Genomic DNA, 20284 nt, shown 5'->3' on the forward strand with positions numbered 1-20284 from the left:
TATTTATTTTTATTTCTTATTTAACAGTGCACATAAACCATCTGGATGAACATATAAAATTAAATCATTTTTACTGTGTACTTTACTTTCCACTAATTTAATGTCTTTCTGTCTTCTTGTGTTGATATGCATGCATGCACCCTGAGCTCCAGTAAACCACAAAATCATCCCTTCTGTGTTTGCACATAAAGCTCATTCTGATTATGATAAAAAAAAAAAGCTCACAAATCGCTTAATAACAATGCTTACTTGTACTCTGTGTTTTTGGTTTTGTCCCTTGTGTCCATGATCTCCTCTCCATTCTTCATCCAGAAGCTCTCACGGTGGCTGCTTTGGGAAGCTGTGAGATTGCACTGAAGGGTGATTGAGCTGCTGGAACCCATGGTTAGAATCATATGTTCCGATGAATCAATGGATGGTTCTGAAAATACAAATGCAATAGTCAAATACTACATCACACTGATTGAAGTTAACATGGAATCCTTCTCCCCCTGTTTTTGGGCTTATGTGTGTAGAAATCAGGAGGAAATACGGGGATAAAGATGGACAAATTTCAACAAGCATAGCAGTCACTGAGCTTTTTCAAGCAATCAAGTAGTGCTTGCAACAAGTAAACATTGTGTTTATTTTTATTTTTTTGCTTTGTTCACAGGTATTCCTAATATTTATATGCAGTTTTAAAATTCCCATTAGGTAACATTAGATAATACTAGGGTTTGCTAGTTTTATTAGTACTAATAATGAGTACATTTTAAATGCAAGTTGATGCATCTTTTAAAGACAAGATGGAAAATTTTTGGGCATGATGAATATTTTAATCCTCAAGTTATATATGAGAATTGTGTCCTTAACTCATTTTTTTGTTTCCACATTATGAATTGCTCCCCCCCTGGTTGGAGATATAGAGTCCCTAAGTGTAGGTTGAACCGATATAAGAAATCTTTTGTACCAGTTTCACCAGATGACTTTAATAGCTATATTTGGAAGGAAATCACTCATTTAGATTGATTGGGATGATTTTGTAGGGGAGTGAATCCTGCATAAAATATATTTATTATTAAAAATTACAAGGATTTATTAATACAAGAGCAAAGACAAAGGTGAAATAAACAATGCTTCAATGGTTTTCTGGAGAGTCAAACAGTATTCAGATAGACAAGCTGAATAATTAAATGCAATGTAAAATAACACTCTAATATGTTTGGACTTCAGCTACAGTTTGGATCCATTGTCTTTGATTTTAGGTCTCCTGATTGGCACAATATTGTTAGGGAAATGATTCCCCTAGAATTCTTTACCCATATCAATCATATATTTGCTGAGGCTTTTCATCAAGTCGGGACTCCTTACTTGGATTTTAATGATGTTTCTTCAAGCTGTATTTTGAGTTATGGTATATCATAATTGAATAGATGTATTTTATTTTACTATTAGTTTATCTCTATATATTTTCATTTTGTTTATTTATTTACTTTCATTTTAATTATCATCATCATCATCATCATCATCATTACTGTTATTACTATTAATGGTAATTATAAAAGCAGTAAGGACTGAAAATTTTAATAAATATTTAACAATTTAACCATTTCTTTACATTTAATAAATGCTGCCTGATTAAAATAATAATTAAAAAAAAATTCATGTTTTATAAAGAAAATTATTATGTTCATCAAGGTGGCATTTATGAAATTACTATTCATTTATTATATTACCATTAATAAGAATAATAATAATAATTAAAATATGAGTGATTTCTGAAGGATCGTGTGACTCTGAAGATTAAAGTAATGAAGCTGAAAATTCTGCATTAAAATCACTAAAATAAATTATTAAATTAAATTATAAACGACTTTTGAAAAGTTATTTTATAATGCAATGAGATTTTTACAATTTTTACTGTTTTTTTAATTTAAAAAATGCAGCCTTGGTGAGCAGGATAAGCTCATTTTAAAACATTTCAAAATCATACTGACCACAAACTTTTGACCGGTAGTGTATATATTTTACTCTGTCTTTCTTTAGCATTGCATTATTAATGGGCATTGTCTGTTTGTTTCAATGTGTTTTGTAATTAATAGTTAAAATGTTTTAAAAAACAAAGATGCAATAAAATAATTGTAAAAAATAATTCTTTATGTTGCTGTTGTAATGTTGTAATTTGTTGTGCCTAATTGCTTTAAACCAGAGAAGCCCCAAGTAGGGCAAGCGGGCCAAAGTTGGCCCATGGTAATCTTTGTTTTGGCCTGCAATCCCATCCGACAAGAATTAGAACGAAGGTTGCATCAAATGCCTTCAACAGAGATCATCAATTCTAATTTAAAGTAACATTTTCTTTGTTTATTTGTTTGTTTAATTTTTGAGCTACAAAAAAGTCAACTTAAATGAAATGTTTCAGTTAAATGGTACAGATTTTTGTAAAAATGTAAGAACTTTCACTTGAAGATAGAGGACAAAATACAAAACATTGACAAGCATATCAGGGCAAAGGCTGGTTCAGCTTGACTCCTCGTGTATTCAGCATTGAACAACATTGTGTTATAAATGGGTTTGTTTATGTTTTATTGTAATAGGTTTATCATTAAAAAAATTACAGCCATTAATATGATTGAAGTATTGTTTTTTTTTTTAATATTAATAAATTAGGAAATAACCATGGCAGCTTTAATGCAATAGTTTGGAACATTTGCCTTTGGCCTACCCTCCTAAATCAAGTTTGGTTTTTGGCCCTTCATAAGAAAAAGTTTTGGCACCCCTACTTTAAAATGAATTATATAAAGCAGTCCAAATTTTTATTATTTTTATGGATAACCGTTATCTACAGTATCTTACCTGATTCCATGACTTCCTTGGAACAGAACCTGTAATATTGTCATGGTCAACGACAGGAAAGCAACCTTGAAACATCTCAATAAGGAGGACAAGGACAGTTTACACTCAATAAGGGCTTTCTGGCTAAAAGAAATAGGTCAGTGCTTGGATGTAGTAGCTAGGGCAAGAAAAATCTAAAAAGATGGTGCTCTGGCCATTTCTGTAGTCGGGAAGATCTACTACAGGAAAACAGTGAATGGAAGTAAACTAAAGGAGGGTGAATGGTTTATTTTGGCCACTACTACAAGCACATTTAGCACTCACTCTGCAACACGGTAACCGTTGCCTGGGCTCGTATCCAGGTAGTAGATGGATTCTGGCGTAAATCGTTACGCCGTGGGTCGTTACTGGCTCTGCATTCATAAATCCCAGAATCCTCAAGGTTGACGCGAGTGATAGCTAAAACGCTTACTCCGTTGTTGCCGTATGCTGTGTTGATAGACACGCGTTGCCTGCGCGCGCCATCCCACAACTGGAAGAAGTTGTCGGCTCTGTTCACCTCTGCGTACCACCATTGGATCTCAGGTGTGGGTTTACCCACAACATCACAGTACAGCTCGAATGTGTCGCCTGTCAACTTAGTCTCAGAGAGGGGCGACTTCACAAAGCCCGCTGAGGGGCGGCATATAGACACAAGACAGGAAAATGGGGAAAATTAAGAGATGGCGGAAGAAGAAAAAAGGAGAGCGAAAGGGTAGTGGGTGGAAGAAAGAAAACAAAAGATTAAGAACAAATTATAAACCAAGAATGTGAGAAGAAAAAAAAGAATGAAAAATTGATCAATAAGAATAAACACAAAATAATAATGGTAGACCAAATGATTTTTTTGTTTACATTTTGTATGTTAATTAATCTTATTCTTAATTCGTCCTAGTTGTTTTTCCTGTTTAATTGTTCACTAGTTATTGCAATATAATAGCCCAGCAAGTGTTTTCTGTTTTTAAAAGATGTCTTATAGATGTCTAAAAGATGGCTAAAACAAGGCTAAATTTGGGCTGTTATTGAAAATCTAAAAGACATCTAAGAATACTCCAAAACTAGACTAGTCATCAAATAAACAAAAATGAATGACTACACATATAAAGTCAGTCTAATCTGTCTATTTGATGATTAGTCTAGTTTTGGGCTATTCTTAGATGTCTATTAGATTTTGGTCATTGTCTGGTGTTTTATGTCCACATGAACCACAGACTGCAGACTTTCCGTTCAGTGTGATGATGTATTTCCAACTGAAATTAAATATTGATTAAGAGACATGGTTTTGTTTGAGTGTACCCACTCTCATCTTTCACTCGCAGCAAATCAGGCCTGGGCCAATAAAGATATTATATGAATTCACTATAAGAATTTATGTCAATAACAATGATAAGTTCTGGACTTTTTTTTTAAACTCTATATTCATCTAAGAGACAATCACACAGCAGAAATGTGCAACAATTGGAGTTTTGAGATGTACCGATTGTTGGGCCACCGACAAATTAATTGGCCAAAAATGTCATGCCATTTTATGGACCCTCTAATTTTTGTGGCTTCAGTCATTGTTGGGGTACTCTTTTAAATCTGATAGCATAACAGCTTCTATCGAAATATATATCATTGTCGTGTAATATGGAAAAATCGGCATCAAACTTAGTGGCTTCTACAGTAGGCAATGGCTGCATCTCCTCAACAATAAAAGCAATAACCATTTTCTTGAATTTAGTCGAATAAATTGTTTCACCTGGAGAACGTAAACCGATGTCATTTTTTTATTTAGCTAGGGGTATTCGCTGTCGTGTTTCTTGCAGTTGACAAGAGCATTACTTACACATAATCAACATTTAATGACAATCCACTTCTTTGCTTTGATGAGTTCAGATGAACAAAAATTCATTGCAAAAATGCAAGTCTCCGGGCTGCCATTGTTTCTGTTTCTGACTGTCTGTAGTGATGACGGGCGATTTGCAAATGAATCGTTTATTTTAACGAGATCTTCTAAGTGAACCGGTCCAACCAGCTCACCAAACTGAGTTGGCATGAAATTATTGCGTCTTTAGTAGACTATACTTTATACCTTACATTTTAACATGCCAGATACTCCCTTCTGACTCTAAATAAACCCACATCCTGAGTTATTCAGTTACTAGAACAGAACACCGACTCATCTGTGAAAAAGAAACCTGATAATTATGATGAATGCAAGCCGACTGTATGTACCCTCGCAGCACGGCCTCTCATGAAGTATTTAATTCACCTAAGGCAATTTTTATTCCGCAAAATATTTCATTGAAAGCCAATTAAAGCAAGGTAAAATTGCATGCAACTTGCGTTACATTTTTCTAAAAGTAACTCAAATGTTATGACTTTTTTTTTACTTTACTCGTTACTTTAAAAAAGTAATATTACGTAATATAGGTTACTTATAACGTGTTACCCTCAACATAGAGTCTCCTTAAATCAATGAAAGCAGTTAAATTCTCTCTTTGTTGAGCAACCACTATAAGGTTTACCAGAGTTTTTTCTTCTTGCGTTTTGTGGTATTTTGTGCAGCTGGCATGAGGACATTTACTAATAACGCATAATATTCACAGCTTTGTATGACTGCATTAGCCATTTCACAAATGTGGTGTAAAATTGATTTTATTTATCTAATATTTGCTACTTTTCTAATAACAATCAATGTTGAAATCCAAGATATGTTTTTTTTTTCTCAGTGGATTTATTGATGATCTAAAATATAAAAGCAACTTTTGTAAAATATATTTTTACTCTGAACTTTTAGCGTATCTTTGTTGAAAATACCAACATACAATAAATGTAACTAAAACCAAGAGTTAGAAAACACTAATAAATTTCATTAAATATTAAAAACTTAACTTTAGTTATAGTTATACTACATAGTTTTTAACTATATAGTTTTACTACACTTTTTATTGCTTCATCCAATTAGTCTGTGCGCACACAAAATTTGCATAATAAAAATGTATGCAGACTGTTATAGCAGTATCATCCCGACTACACAGTATAATGCAACGTTTCTTCTACAGAAAGACATCAAGTGTTCAGCCTTGAATGGTGCTGTCAGTATAGCACTGTGATTCTGAGCACCTCTCTGCAGTCTCGCTATTTATGTGTGGGTGGGCTGATAGACAGTTTCCATAGAAGCATTGCTACACTGCTTGAGCAGGTAAGCAACCCCCTCGCAACCTCATCAACTAAAGGATTGCATTCAGAAACCTTGCAAAGTAGCAACTGACACATAATGCAGAGTAAAAGTTGTCTGCATTTCAACAAAAATATATACTTGATAATTTTCGATTATTACCTGTTTTCTTTGACACAATTTGAATTATATAAAAAGCTATAGAATTATACATGACGACCACAAAAAAGTAAGTGTTTTTTTGCATTTAAATTGGTTTGTGTAGATAATGTACTATCAATGTCATCAAAATCAACATCAAAAATTATAATGACAAAACACCTTTTAGTGACGGTTGTTCAAAGAAGGCTCTCATCATTTTAATCCTCATTTTCATATCAACTTTGTTTGCATTTCTTTTGCATTTGCATTTATCTACCCTTTTTAATGCCATTTCCACCAGCTTATATTAGAAACACCTCTTTTTAAAGCAATCTTTAAAGCTTCTGATGCAGAATAGGGAAAAATAAAGATTACTACTGCACTGCTTGTTTCTGTAGTTTAGATGATGCATTATAGGATCAGACTTGTCAGACTTGAAATGTGTGTGTGTGTGTGTTTTTTTTTTTTTTTTTTGCTAGTAGCAATGGCAGACAGGAATAAAAGATTATTAGCACAAAGAAAAACAAAATGCAATACAAAATGTTGCCTTAGAGGTTATGTTACATAAATATACTAAGAGGCTTTTTTACTTGCTGCATTTGGGTTATCAAAATAATCAGTACAAGTTCATTTTAAACAAAGCAGCCTAAACTGCTACTGTTGTTTATAATAATTGTGATTAAAAAAATATATAATAATGTTAAAGCATAACTAAAAAGAAAGATGGATGGGAACTTTTTTTATCTTCATCCTTAAAAGGAGATATACCTAAATGCTGCAATGAATCAAAAATAATCATAAACAGGTGCATATTTTCGATCTCAAAAGAACAGTAATTAGGAGTCATAACAAAATGAGGAGCTCAAGTTACACATACTTTTGTTAATGAAAATAAACTAACCGTAACAAGCTTTCAAAGGCTTCTGTGAAGTCACTGTGAATTCACACCATTTGATGATGTAATAAACAATTTGGGCTCTATTATAACAATCTAAGAGCATGGTCTAAAGTGCATGCACTTAGGACATGTACGAATCCGCTTTTGTAATTTTAAAGGCAGGAAAAATGGTTGGTGCAACCAGCGCATGGTCTAAAAGGGTTGTCTCTGTTTTGTTTGAGTTATGGGTGTGTTTTTGGCATAATGTGCGTTAAACCAATGAGAGTCCTCCCATTCCCTTTAAGAGTGAGTTGTGTTCACGCCATAGTGGATTTACTATTTCCATTGCAGATTTAGTAAGTGGAAAACCTGAACGCTTCACTAGCGAAGAAATAGATCTGCTCATGCGTGGGGTTAAATTGTGCCAGCAGACCATCTATGGACTGAGCCAGATTCCAACAAATGCCCCTGATGTGAACAGGGCATGAAAGAAGTTAAAGATTTTTCATATTTAAAGATGTAAGTTATTTACACACATTATTGAACTAAATACAGAATTTTGAACGAAGTGTGTCCTAATAATAACCCATTAATAAACAACTTCATTATTTCACTACTTCACCACTGGATTAATGTATTTGTTTTTGGATAATTTGCATGAGAATGAAAACCAGAGCTCATTTTTAAAGATCTGCTCACTGGGACTTATTTCTCAAGCATGGGTTTCATATTGAAAATATTGACTTAAGACCTACCTGCCAACATTTGTCTCAAAATATCCGGGAGACTGGGGGGAGGGGGTGTTCGGGGATGAGGTCTCTGAATAACACCATTGAGAACCGGGATAAATAGTAACTGTATGGTGGTGCATAACTGTATTAAGCACTGGGTTTTGGGCGGCCGCTGGATACTACACCAAAGCTGGCGACCCGGGGGTGTTACAGACTGTGTTACAGACTGGGTTGGTGAAATTACAGGAGTTTTCCAGGAGAAGTAACATAACGGGAGGGTGACGGGACATTGGTCGAGAGATTGAAATACGGGAGACTCCCAGGAAAAATTGGAATGTTGGCAGGTATGACTTAAGGTCTTATTATATTCAGGGCAAATTGTTTTTGCTGTTAGTTTAGGGGTAAAAAGAAGTTGAGAAACTTGAGGTATGCTGTAAGTCAGGGGTGTGCAAAGTCGGTGCTGGGGGCCCGGTGTCCTGCAGATTTTAGCTCCAACTTACCTCAACACACCTGCAAGGATGTTTCTAGAAAGCCTAGTGAAGCTGCGGTCACATTATAGTATATAATGCGATAATAATGCGAAATTCTAGACAAGAATAACAAGATTATTAGGCATTAAAAAAAACGAGCGATTGCTCCATGTTTTAAATTTCTGTCCAGAGAGGTTATGTTTTGATCCGCGGTTGGTTTCACGCAGTCAAGTGATGTGATTTCGCAGGTCAGAGTTCACCAAGCTTGAACTTTGCACCGCACCAACCTGCGAAACTTAACGCATGAAACTGCTTTTCCAGTCTGACGCATTCGCGTGCGTATGAATGGAAGTCTATGGGAGGAAAAGCCCAGTGTGAGCGCAGCTTAAGAGCTTTATTAGCTAGCCCAGGTGTGTCTGATTGGGGTTGGAACTAAACTCTGCAGGACACCAGCCCTCCAGGACCGAGTTTGGACATGCCTGCTGTAAGTGAATATGAATACAATGAACATGCAAATTGGTCTTGCATGTTCTCCTAAAAGAAAATGTTAAAATCACCATACAACTGAAATAACAGTGCTGAAAAAACAGCCGTTAAAAAAAAAAAAAGAAAAAAAAAAGCATCTGGTCAAATAACATCAAAACGAATATTTATATAAATAAATAACTTCAAGGGTATTCGTGATTTAGAATATTTATTACAGTATTTTATTAGAATATTAATTATTGTTGTTATTACAACCCCAAATCAGAAAAAAAGTCATTTTGGAGCAAAAACAGGCAGAGGATTGCCTGTTTGCCAACAAATACATGAGATGATACATTGAAATGTTTAAAGAAAATGTTCCTCAAAAAAAAGATAGGAATGCGTTTGCATATTTCACCATCAACCGTGCATACCATAATTAAAAGATTCAAGGAATCTGGAGGAATCTAAGTGGTTAAAGGACTAGGCTGCAAGCCTAAGCTGAACTACCGTGATCTCCGATCTCGCAGGCAGCACTGCATCAAGAATTGTCCTTCATTTATAAACAATGTCAAATTACAGGCTCAGCACCACTTTTGCAAACCTTTGTCAAGAACCACAATACGTAGCTACATCCACAAATGCCAGTTAAAACTGCACCTTGCCAAAAGGAAGCCCTATGTTAACACTGTTCAGAAGTGCCATTGATTTCTCTGGTCTCGAAGTCATCTTGCATGGACCATCACACAGTGGAAACATGTACTGTGGTCAGATGAATCAGTATTTCAGGTGTTTTTTTTGTTTTTTTTTAATGAAACTGGACACCGTGTGCTCTGGACCAAAGAATAAAAGGATCATCCAGACAGCTACCAGCAACAAAGGTAACTTGCACCACTGTGATGGCACCATTATTGCTAAAAAGTACACAGATTTTGGAGCACAATATGCTGCCTTCTTTTCCAGGGACAACCATACATCATTCTGCACACATTACAAGTCCTGGCTGCAGAGGAAGAGTATACAGGTACAGTACTTGACTGACCTGCCTGCAGTCCCGACCTGTCTCCCATAGAGAATGTATGTTGCATTTTGAAGTACAAAATACGACAACGAAGACCCCGTACTTTTTCCCACATTAAGGGCTCTATTTTGACGGTCCATGCGCAAAGTGCAAAGCGCAGGCCGCAAACGCTTTAAGGACGTGTCAGAATCCACTTTTGCTGATATAAAAATGGACAAATCCGCTTTGCGCAGTGGCGCATGATCTAAAAGGGTTGAGTTTATTTTCTTAATGAGTTATAGGTGTGTTTTGAGAATAAAACAATCAGAGTCTCATCTCCCATTCCCTTCAAGAGCCAGTTGCGTCGCCCCATAAGCACATTTGCTATTTACATAACAACTTTGTCAGTGGAATGTTTCACTAGCAAGAAAACAGTTAAACAGAGCATCTGCAGCACGAGAATGAGAGATAAGGCATCTCATAATCTACTTTCACTTTCGCTCTCGTGGATAGGGAAACCTTTTACGCACAGACATCAATTAGCCTATAAATAATTAACTTATTTTGTTAAGCGCAAAGATTTGTTTCAAAACTATTTTTAAATACAGTTCTAATTTCCAGCAAACGAATAAATGAACAATAATAATGAAGTGTGGTCCTAAAACTGAGTTATATCCAAATACACATGCTGTGTCCCATATGGTCTGAAATCTGACAGGTGGACAAATCTAAGCTTGTTTCTAATAAAACAAATATAAATATGGATATAATAAATAATTCTGCTAATAATGATAACATTATACAAATGCAAATTGTTATGAATGAACTGAAAAAGCACCCCCCCACCCCCAGAAATGATGGCATGACGGCAGTGGTTTTTACATTTATGTAGGCTAGAATAATATGTTTTGTAATATTTTAATCCTTTATATTTATATTCTATATACATCCTTATTAAATCCTTAATATTTTAATTCTTTTTCATATGTAAAGATATTTGCGTATTGCTCTATATCTTGTGTGTATTAAGCAGTGTGTATGCGAGACGCACAACTAACGCGCTCTGCGCTGGACAATAGACTGGCTTTGTTCTGGTCTATTGAAAAATCTATTATAGTTTCTCAAAATACCAACGTGCCAGCAATGCGCCTCAGAATGCCTTCCTTTTTAGACCAGAACGCCTATGGGCGCACATATGAGCGCAAATGCATTTGCTTTTTAAACAGCGTTGCGCAAAACGTCAAAACAACTCTTGCGCCAAGGTGAAACTAGCAAACAACTATTGCATCGCGCCTTGCGCCACATTGCGCCAGGTGTATGATAGGGCCCTAAGACTTGTTTGCAGGAAGAAAGGAACAAAATTATACCTGAAGCACTTCATCAATTGCTGTCTTCGGTCCCTAATTGTCTCTTAAGTCTTTAAGTGCAACAACTAAAATTGGAATACGTGTTTACTTAAAAACATATAATATATATAAATCATGAGGAACAGATAAGGTTTGTTTTATTGTCTGTAATGTAATACAAGTCAAAGTAAATTTAAAAATCACTACTTTTTTTATGTGTTTTCCATACTTTCCCAACTTTTTCTGATTTGGGGTTGTATAATTATTATTCACTATGTTTTATAATGACTGATAATTATTATATGTTAAACTGTATATGACAACATGTGAATCTATGTGAATATTTTATTCAGGTGCGACTAAGATTGAGTACTTAATGGACTCAATAACAAATGCATGGCAATATGACAGTTGCTCATTATATATAGATGCAAAAACCTTGCTTGCCTAATAGCAGAAAAAAAGGTGCTCAAGCACTGTGAGCATGCAAAGACTACTATGCCAAATTGATCTGTTTGATCAATGTGTCAGGTGTTTGTGCTGATGCATTTGTACTGTGAGATAAAAAATGTGTGAGAAGAAGAAGTGTCCAATTTTAACTTCATATGGGCTCACACTCTTATAAACAGGAAATGGGCCCATTAAAATTGTGCTTTAATTACATCTACCCCTACCCCAACCCTAGACCTAACAGAGTAGGGTAATAATTACGGGTAATAACCGCTGTACAGTGTCACAAAAATCATACTATAGGTGGTTAGTACTGTCGCCCCACAGGAAGAATGTCACTGGTTTGAGTCCCAGCTGGCCAGTTGCCATTTCTTTATAGAGTTTGCATGTTCTCTCCATGCATGTACGCACTGGTTTCCTTTGGGTGATCCGGTTTTCCCCACAGCCCAGTGCATTTTAATGATAAAATTCTGGAAACCACAATTCTACAGATTTTTATTATTATTTTATTTTATTTTTATTTTTTTTTAGGTTTGCAGCTTTTAAAAACAAACGTTAAAGCCCATTATTGAAATGTGAAAAAAAATTAAATGATAAATCAGAAGATTTTTACAAAATTCTCCACAGAAATAGCAAAAAAATGTCCGCGGATTCTGTCTGGCTCTAGTTAGCAATAATATCAGATGTGTGTATAGTGGCCTAATAAAATGCATGCCATTTAAACGGCAGTAATGCAGTCGAAGACCAAGCGGTGAAATCGGACGCGCTCGTTTGTGTTACCGCTCATTAACTGAGCGCATCCGTGACGTCATAATGCACCGCGGTGCTCCTCCGTTAAGACTTTAACGGGTCCGCGCGCACGGGGAGGACATTAACGCCATGCACACCGCTGCTGCATCGGCTCTATAAATAGAAACATGCAGCAGAATGGACTGCTGCTATTTACGGCGCTGCGGAGGAACGCTGTTCAAAGCGGGTTCTGCAATTATAGCGTTGTTTCTCGTTTGAAGCGCGCAAGGATGCGTCAGTTTGCGTCGGAAGAAAAAGTGCGAATTCCTATCAAATAATCAAGCACAGTTGCGAAACACACAATTTGCTTTCCGGTGTGATCAAGTAGGTCTGGGCTGGTGACAAGCAGCTGATGACCCATCTAAGCACATCCAAAGACTCCTCTAAAAAAAATCCATAATCACAGCCACAAATAGACGCTCCCTGTGGGACAAGCCGCCAAATATTAAAATGTAACCTATTTGTGAGCATTTGAAGCAGGACGGCGAGCCGCTAAAGTGTGACAAATTGCAATTTCAAGGCGGAATTGCAATGCGCTTTGACATTTAAAGCAGCAAGGACATTTGTTAAATATTTAATTCACATAAATGTCACCTTTCGCAGTATGACTGCTCGTTTAGTTTTGGGCATTTCCAAAAGCAACGTTGAGAGCTGCTGAGTTTATCCTGTGCGGTTTGGGCAAATTACCTGCACGTGCCGCAAACATACCCTAATTAAAGAAGCCTCCGCAACCCCATTTAACCGTGAAACATTTTTGCTCTTAAAAACACCTTACCGTTTTGAGCGGAGCCCGAATGCAGCATCAAGACTCCGACTAATATCACCAATGGATTCCCGGCGAAAGACATTTTTCTAGGTCGTCCGTGGACCCGGAATATGTGTGTGAGGGATGCGGAGGAGAGGGAGAAGAGAAGAGGTGCTGCCGAGGAGGATGGGAGTGGAGCGGAAGCTGCTACAATGACGAGCGACCCTGGATGGAGCTCGAATCGGGTCACGCAAAAAAGCCCGTCGCCTAGCAATAGCGAACACGGTAAGTGGATGCCGCCGCTACGCTTACATCCGGTTTAAAACGAGGCTTGTAAAGACTGTGGCGCTGTACTCTTAATCCCGCGATAGCACACACACACACGCGCACTCCTGCCTACATGCCGGAAAGGTGGACGCAATCCTCAGGTGAATTTGAAATACGTGTAGGAGTTTCGTGGAGAAAATGGACTCGTTTGCTCTTTATTTATTGATTGATTTATTTATTTTTAAATAAATAGGCCTATCCTACTATAAATAGAAGCTTGCCGCAAGAAAACAAGATTCGTGACTAATTGTGTTACAGTTTTTTTTTTTGTTTGTTTGTTTTTTTGCAGACTGCGAAGCTGGCCCATTTAATGTTATTCACAGACACAAAGCAAGCACATAAATTTACATTATTGTAGTAGACTAAAGCTAAACATTAACTAGCCTAAATAGCATCACATGTAAGGGTATTTCTTCAACTTTATGTCCTTTGATCATAGCTTATATCCAAAAATATATAGCCTATAATTTTGTTCAAATTCCTCTTTCTTTGTCAAACTAACAATAAAATCTACTTTTAAAAAATTACTAACTTTCTAATATGTTTTATTTTATTTTCATGTTATTCAACCTCCTTTTAGGTGTCAAAATCACTGTTTTCACCTTGTCGCACACCCAGAGTTTAAACCTTCAACAATGAAAATAACATTTTAAAATATTATTTATCTGGTATCTATTAATGTATCCTTATTAAGCACTAGTGAAATAATTTAAATATTTTATAGTTATTAATGTGAGACTATTATCATTATTATTTTATACAAAATATAGCTGCCGCACAGTATCAGTGTCATTTCCACCGCTACACTGTAATGTCGCTTTAAAAAGTTTGTGTAATAGATTGTTTGGGGGGTTTCTATGAAAATGAGTATATCTGAGCACATCTACAAGATCTTCAAAAATATTATCAACAACACTTGAAGAAAAATCAGGGTAAATATTGCTTGATAAGAAAATACACTTTTTCTGCATTTACGAATTTACGAACATGTTGTACCTTCAAAGATTTTTTTTTAAACCAAACAAAATTAAGGTAAATAAGAGTGTTTTGTAGACATAAAAGGCTAGTATCAATTCAAAGCTAATCAGTGAAGCTATTTTTCATTTTTTCATAATAAACTGTTGAAATGTTATTTTTATCACACATTTTTAGAAAATAATAAAAAGTTCTCATCACACATTAAAAGTGTATTCACAATGTACAAGTTCAGGCTAATATACAAATTCAGTTTATTTATTTTCTAATAAGCTCTCAACGAAATTTATATTAAATTTTAGAGTATGACAGGTGTACTATTCAGCATACAACTAATTTATTTCATTGACGAATGTATAATTATTATTATATATATTGACAATGTTTGACTGCCATAATTCATTTCATTTTGAAATAAAAGCCGTATATCGAGATGTGGTGGATTTGACATTTGTTCAGTTCACGATGGAAAAAATGTTTCTTTTCTTATCTAAGTTTGTTCTCTTACTGATCTTAAAACTAGACAAATTGTTTACACTTATGAGGCTTTGTTACATTACTTTAAAATGTTTTTTTTTACTCGACTACACAAGGCTAAAAGTGCTCATAGTGTAAGAATGGCCTGTAAATACTCAAATGCAACAGAGTAATTAAAATAAATGAGATAGCTTGTGAAAGAAATACTAGAATTCTTATTTTAAGTAAGTTACATTTTAATTCATATACTTTCAACTCATAAGAACACATTTATATATATACTTATAATTTAGTCACCAAAATATGTTAAAGTGGAGAGTGGGTATAGTTGCAACAAGACTTATTCCTTCATTCAGGAATGAGCTATCTAGTGATGATATTCATTCTACATATTCTCAGTTAGACCCTCTATTAATCTTAGAGAAATCAGCCATATGTGACCATTCCTTCAGTATAAAAAATGTTTTAAGGTAAACCTTTAAAGGTTCAGTACAGATTTTCAGTAAAAATAATATTTTGTTAAGTTTTTTTTTTAGATTTGATAATTGGTTGTTACTTGATCTTTTAATTGTTTGTATTTTTATGGTCAATTTAACACATTTAACAATTGAAACAATTTACATTTTAGTCAGTTTATTATTCATTTTAATGAATGTTGCAACCGGGGTGATGCAGTTGCGCAGTAGGTAGTGCTGTCGCCTCACAGCATGAAGGTTGCTGGGTCGCTGGTTCGAACCTCGGCTCAGATGGCGTTTCTGTGTGGAGTTTGCATGTTCTCCCTGCATTTGCGTGGGTTTCCTCCGGGTGCTCTGGTTTACCTCCCAAGGTCCAAAGACATGCGGTACAGTTGAATTGGGTAGGCTAAATTGTCTGTAGTGTATGAGAGTGTGTGTGTGTGGATGTTTCCCAGAGATGGGAAAGAAATGGCAGGAAGGGCATCCACTGTGTAAAAACTTGCTGGATAATTTGGCGGTTCATTCCGCTGTGGCGAGCCCGGATTAATAAAGGGACTAAGCCGACAAGAAAATTTATGAATAAATGTTGCCACTGTCCCCATGCTTAGATTCAGTTGCAATGTTTGACTAGTTTCAATTCTGCATATATTATCATGTGTACACTTATTATAGCTATGTGGGTGGGTGTCTGATAGATGTGGGTTTATTATATTATGATTTTGGGTTTCCACAAAAAATTGTATCTGAGAAACTGAATGAAATGCAAAAAGTGTTGCAACTGTCCCCACTCTCTCCTATCTAAAGTAGGCCTATAGGCCTAAAACTGTTTTGTTAAAAGATCTGATTTATAGGCCTATAAAAAACAAATACTCTTTAGGAGATTTTAATTTAATTACAATTTTGAATTTTTTTGTATTACTTTTTTTTTTTGGTATTTTTATTATCAAATGAAAGATTATTTATAGTTTTGTATAATTTGTTATTATTATTATTTGTTTTTTATTTTGATAATTCCATTAGATCGTTGCAGCAGTTATGTTATTATTCATTAAATATGTACACAAAGACATCACCAATATGCAATAAAATTGCAGGTTAACTATGTCTGTATATAATAACTTATATTTGATTGTAACTTTAACTTAATTTGATTGTAACGCAATAATGTGCACCTTTTGTAAAACCGCTTTGAAACAGTAGTTATTGTAAAAAGCGCTATACAATTGCACTTTAATTATTGCAGTTAGCTTTAACTGTTTGTATGTGAGTGTGTGCGTGCGTGTGTGTATAAAAGCAATTCCATGCAAATGTCAACCTGGCCATGAAAAAAATAAAGTTTTCACCAAAATATGGAAGCCATTGCTAGGTTTTTTGTGGAGGCTTGTATTTTACAGCACTTTAGAAATACTCAAAAATCAATGTTTTCAAACAATTATATTTGATTTACCAAAGTCACACAAATGGCAATTTCACATCGGTCACATCCATAACGTAGAGATTTCACATCCATATCGGCACTTTTTCCTCATATATGTCAAATCAAGTAAATTCAATCATTTTTGTTTTATGGAAAGGCATATTTTATCCTTTTGATTACTATTGTTTCTTTTGGTTTGCGCAGTTTAATTCACAGAATTTCTACAAAGTATGTTGTATACTGCAAACTCGCATACTTTTACTTTTTAACGCATTTTTATTTTCCACATTTAAAGTACAAAAAATGTTTACAGACTGATATTTTTCTCTTAACCAGAAAACCCCCTCTGTGGTCAGTTGTTCTTGAAAGTATTAATAGATGTTTCAATAAAATGTTAACATACTTTCTATGTGAATGTATGTTTTGAGTTTTTACAGCAAGTGTTACATCCATTACGCTGGAATATGTATATGTATTTTAATTTTTTTTGGCTTAGTCCCTTTATTAATCAGGGGTCGCTGTAGTGGAATGAACTGTCAACTTATCGCATGTTTATTGTATATGTTTTACGCAGCGGATGCCCTTTCAGCAGCAACCCATCACTGGGAAACATCCATACATACTCATTCACACCCTACAGACAATTTAGCCAACCCAATTCACTTACAGTGCATGTCTTCGGACTTGAGGGGTAAACTGGAGCACCAGGTGGAAACCCACGCCAACACGGGGAGAACATACAAACTCCACACAGAAACGTCTACCGACTCAGCCGAGGCTCAAACCAGAGACCTTCTTGCTGTGAATCAAACATGCTACCCACTGCGCCACCATGCAGGCCTATATATATATATAAATTTAGTAATACTGAATTCACTCAATGTAAGATGATAAATTATTTATGCATGATAGAATGTTTTTTTTCTAAAAATGTATCATCTTACATTGCTTAGTTTATTGAAGGGGTGTCAAATTTGGTTCCTGGGTCACTGCCCTGCACAGTTTAGTTCCGACCCTTTTTGGTTTCAACACATTTTCCTGCGGGTTACAAACAGGCCTAAAGGACGCTGCAGCCTTTCAAGAACTGAGTTTGACACCTGTGGTTTCTTTCATTCAGATTAAACAGTCTATCACTGCCACACTGATCATGTGCCAGCATTGCCATTCTCTGACAAAACAAAGCACTTATAACAAAACTAATTTCCCAACATTCTTCTAATTTGTATCAAGTGGAGAGTGAAAAAATGATGGCAGAAATGTATTTTTGGTCAATTGTCCCTTTAACCTGTGGTTTTTATTACAGTCTCATGCCATCTATTGGACATAGGAAGTACTGCTTCAGCAGAATAGTATTTCATTTACTCCCTTTAATAAATGTTATTAATATTAATTAAATGTTAGTGATGTTAACAAAATAGAGTGCTGGAGTCCTGACGTTAAAAGCCAGATGACCATCTGCTCCCTCTAGATTTTTCCCTATAATGGTGTTTTTTATTTAAGTCATATAAAGTCTGTGTTGTTAGGTTGTTACTATAGATCATACTCAAAAAAATATTTTTTGCTTGTTCAAACTACTTATTTAAAATAGGCCGAACCGACACATTTCTTGATATTTCATTGGGACAACTTTTTTTTATGGTCAATTCACATAAATTTGTTAAAAGTGTAAAGTTAACTTAATCGATTTGTGTTGGGACAACATGAATGAATTGTGTGGAACCCTGCATTCCACAACTGTGGATGTCTCAAACTCGATTCCTGGAGGGTCACAGCTCTGCACATTTTTTTGCTGCAACCCTAATCAAACATAGCCAGCCAGGCCCGGATTAAGAACTCAGGGGCCCCTGGGCACATTCACTTGTAAGATCCCCTACCCGACTGCACCCCTATAGTTGAATTAAAAAAAATATTTATAAGTATAAAAAAATAAAAATAATTTATTTATATATATATATATATATATATATATATATATATATATATATATATATATATATATATATATATATATATATATATATATATATATATATATATATATGTATATGTATGTATGTATGTATGTATGTATTTTATATATATATATATATATATATATATATATATATATATATATATATATATATATATATATATATATATATATATATATATATATATATATATAATTTTTAAAGGGTCTTTTTAATGTATAACTTTTACAAACTTACGAAGCATATTATTGGCATGGCATATAACACACAATGCCTCTCCAATCTGGTTCTATGAATCTGAGTCTTTTATAGTTTACACACTTATTAATGATTTACTCTCTTTCTCCTCTCCCTGTATTTTCTCTACTCTCCTAGTGATGAAGAGGCAATCAGCATAGATCAACTTGATTATAAACCTTATGTAGCTAACATTTAACACCAGGTGAAATAACTGTTTATAGAATGCAATTACTATTTAGATGCTGTTACACATATGAAATAAGCTAAGGTTAAAAACTTTTAAATACTCACGAGGCACTTGTGACTATATCACATTTGCATTATTATTTTTTTTATTTTTCTTTCCTATTAAAAAATAAATATATTTCCAATCTGATATGTAAAATTGAGAGAAAATGTTGCACGAGCTCAGTAGATGGTGGATTGGTACCGGGTTGATGATTGAACGCATCAAAAGATGATGCTGTGTGCTTTAGGAGGTAAACCACTCACGCTGTAGTCTTGCTTCGCTCTGTACTCATGTTCTCACTCTGTCAATCAGGCATTGATGGGCATAAACTGTGAATAGCTTATTCCAACTAGGTGCGCTATTTGCACTTAGCCTAAAAAGACACTCTGAAATTGGCTTTTTTTTCCTCCCCTTGCAGGGACCCCAAGTGCACAGGGGCCCCTGAGCCTGTGCCCATAAGGCCCAGTGGCTAATCCGGCTCTGAACATAGCTGATCCAACTAGTCAAGGTGTTCAAGACTACTAGCTCGTGTGAGTTGGAGGTGGTTGGAGCTAAACTGTGCAGAGCTGTGGCCCTCCAGGAATTGAGTTTGAGATCATTGCTGTACTTGGACGTTTTGTTGGTCTTAAACTGTACAGCTTCACACTTGAAACGTTCTAATATAATTTAGATTTCATATAATTACCTAGTCTTATTCAGAAATGGAAAAACACCATTATAGAAAATCTTAAAAAGTCTACCCATAGGCCTATATACTTTTGTTTTAATTGTATAATTTTTTTTTTTATTTGCAAAGTTTTATGAATGACTAAGGACAATGTTTTCTGACAAAACGTCTTCTTCACAGTTGTGTTGAAGAAAACAAAATCTACATCACAAATAACCTGAGGTTGCCAATAGTAACAGCAAAGCTAACATTTTGTAACAGTTTGTCATTTATAAACACTTTTTTTTTTTATAAATTCAGCCATAATAATAAACAATGTTCGATTACAAGCAAAAGAATAAAAAATAAAAAAAACCTCTTCAGGATTAAATTTAAATAAACAACACTGTGGCCTATAATTTTACCTCATCAACATGAGTTTGTGAATGTTGGCACTTTTTAGCCTTCTGATTAGACAAATTTGCCCCTTCCTATCATGTACAAGCTATTCACGCTGA

At 35.0% G+C, this 20284-nt stretch overlaps 2 protein-coding genes and 1 long non-coding RNA gene across 12 annotated transcripts in view; 1 reads left to right on the forward strand and 2 right to left on the reverse strand.

Moving 5' to 3' along the window:
- The window catches only part of nptna (neuroplastin a), a 46106-nt gene extending 32748 nt beyond the window's left edge, over positions 1-13358 (reverse strand). For 5 of the 10 annotated variants that reach the window (XR_015525570.1, XR_015525571.1, XM_087310475.1 and 2 more), the window contains exons 1-3: positions 13058-13236; positions 3136-3483; positions 250-421 (exon numbers count right to left, since the gene is read on the reverse strand). Coding sequence is in view for 6 of the 10 variants with exons in the window: in XM_087310475.1 (XP_087166601.1) it covers positions 250-421; positions 3136-3483; positions 13058-13130 (593 nt within the window). In the remaining 4 variants the exon portion in view is untranslated. 10 annotated transcript variants of the gene reach the window in all.
- The window catches only part of parp6b (poly (ADP-ribose) polymerase family, member 6b), a 549184-nt gene that overhangs the window by 259694 nt on the left and 269206 nt on the right, over positions 1-20284 (reverse strand). The window lies entirely within an intron of this gene.
- On the forward strand, positions 5224-8353 carry LOC147837876 (uncharacterized). Its single transcript, XR_015526629.1, has 2 exons — positions 5224-7966; positions 8009-8353. It is a non-coding gene; the product is annotated as an uncharacterized LOC147837876 (long non-coding RNA).

The sequence above is a fragment of the Danio rerio genome, chromosome 25 (assembly GCF_052040795.2).
Source record: "Danio rerio strain M-AB ecotype USA chromosome 25, GRCz13ab, whole genome shotgun sequence".
Taxonomy (NCBI): domain Eukaryota; kingdom Metazoa; phylum Chordata; class Actinopteri; order Cypriniformes; family Danionidae; genus Danio; species Danio rerio.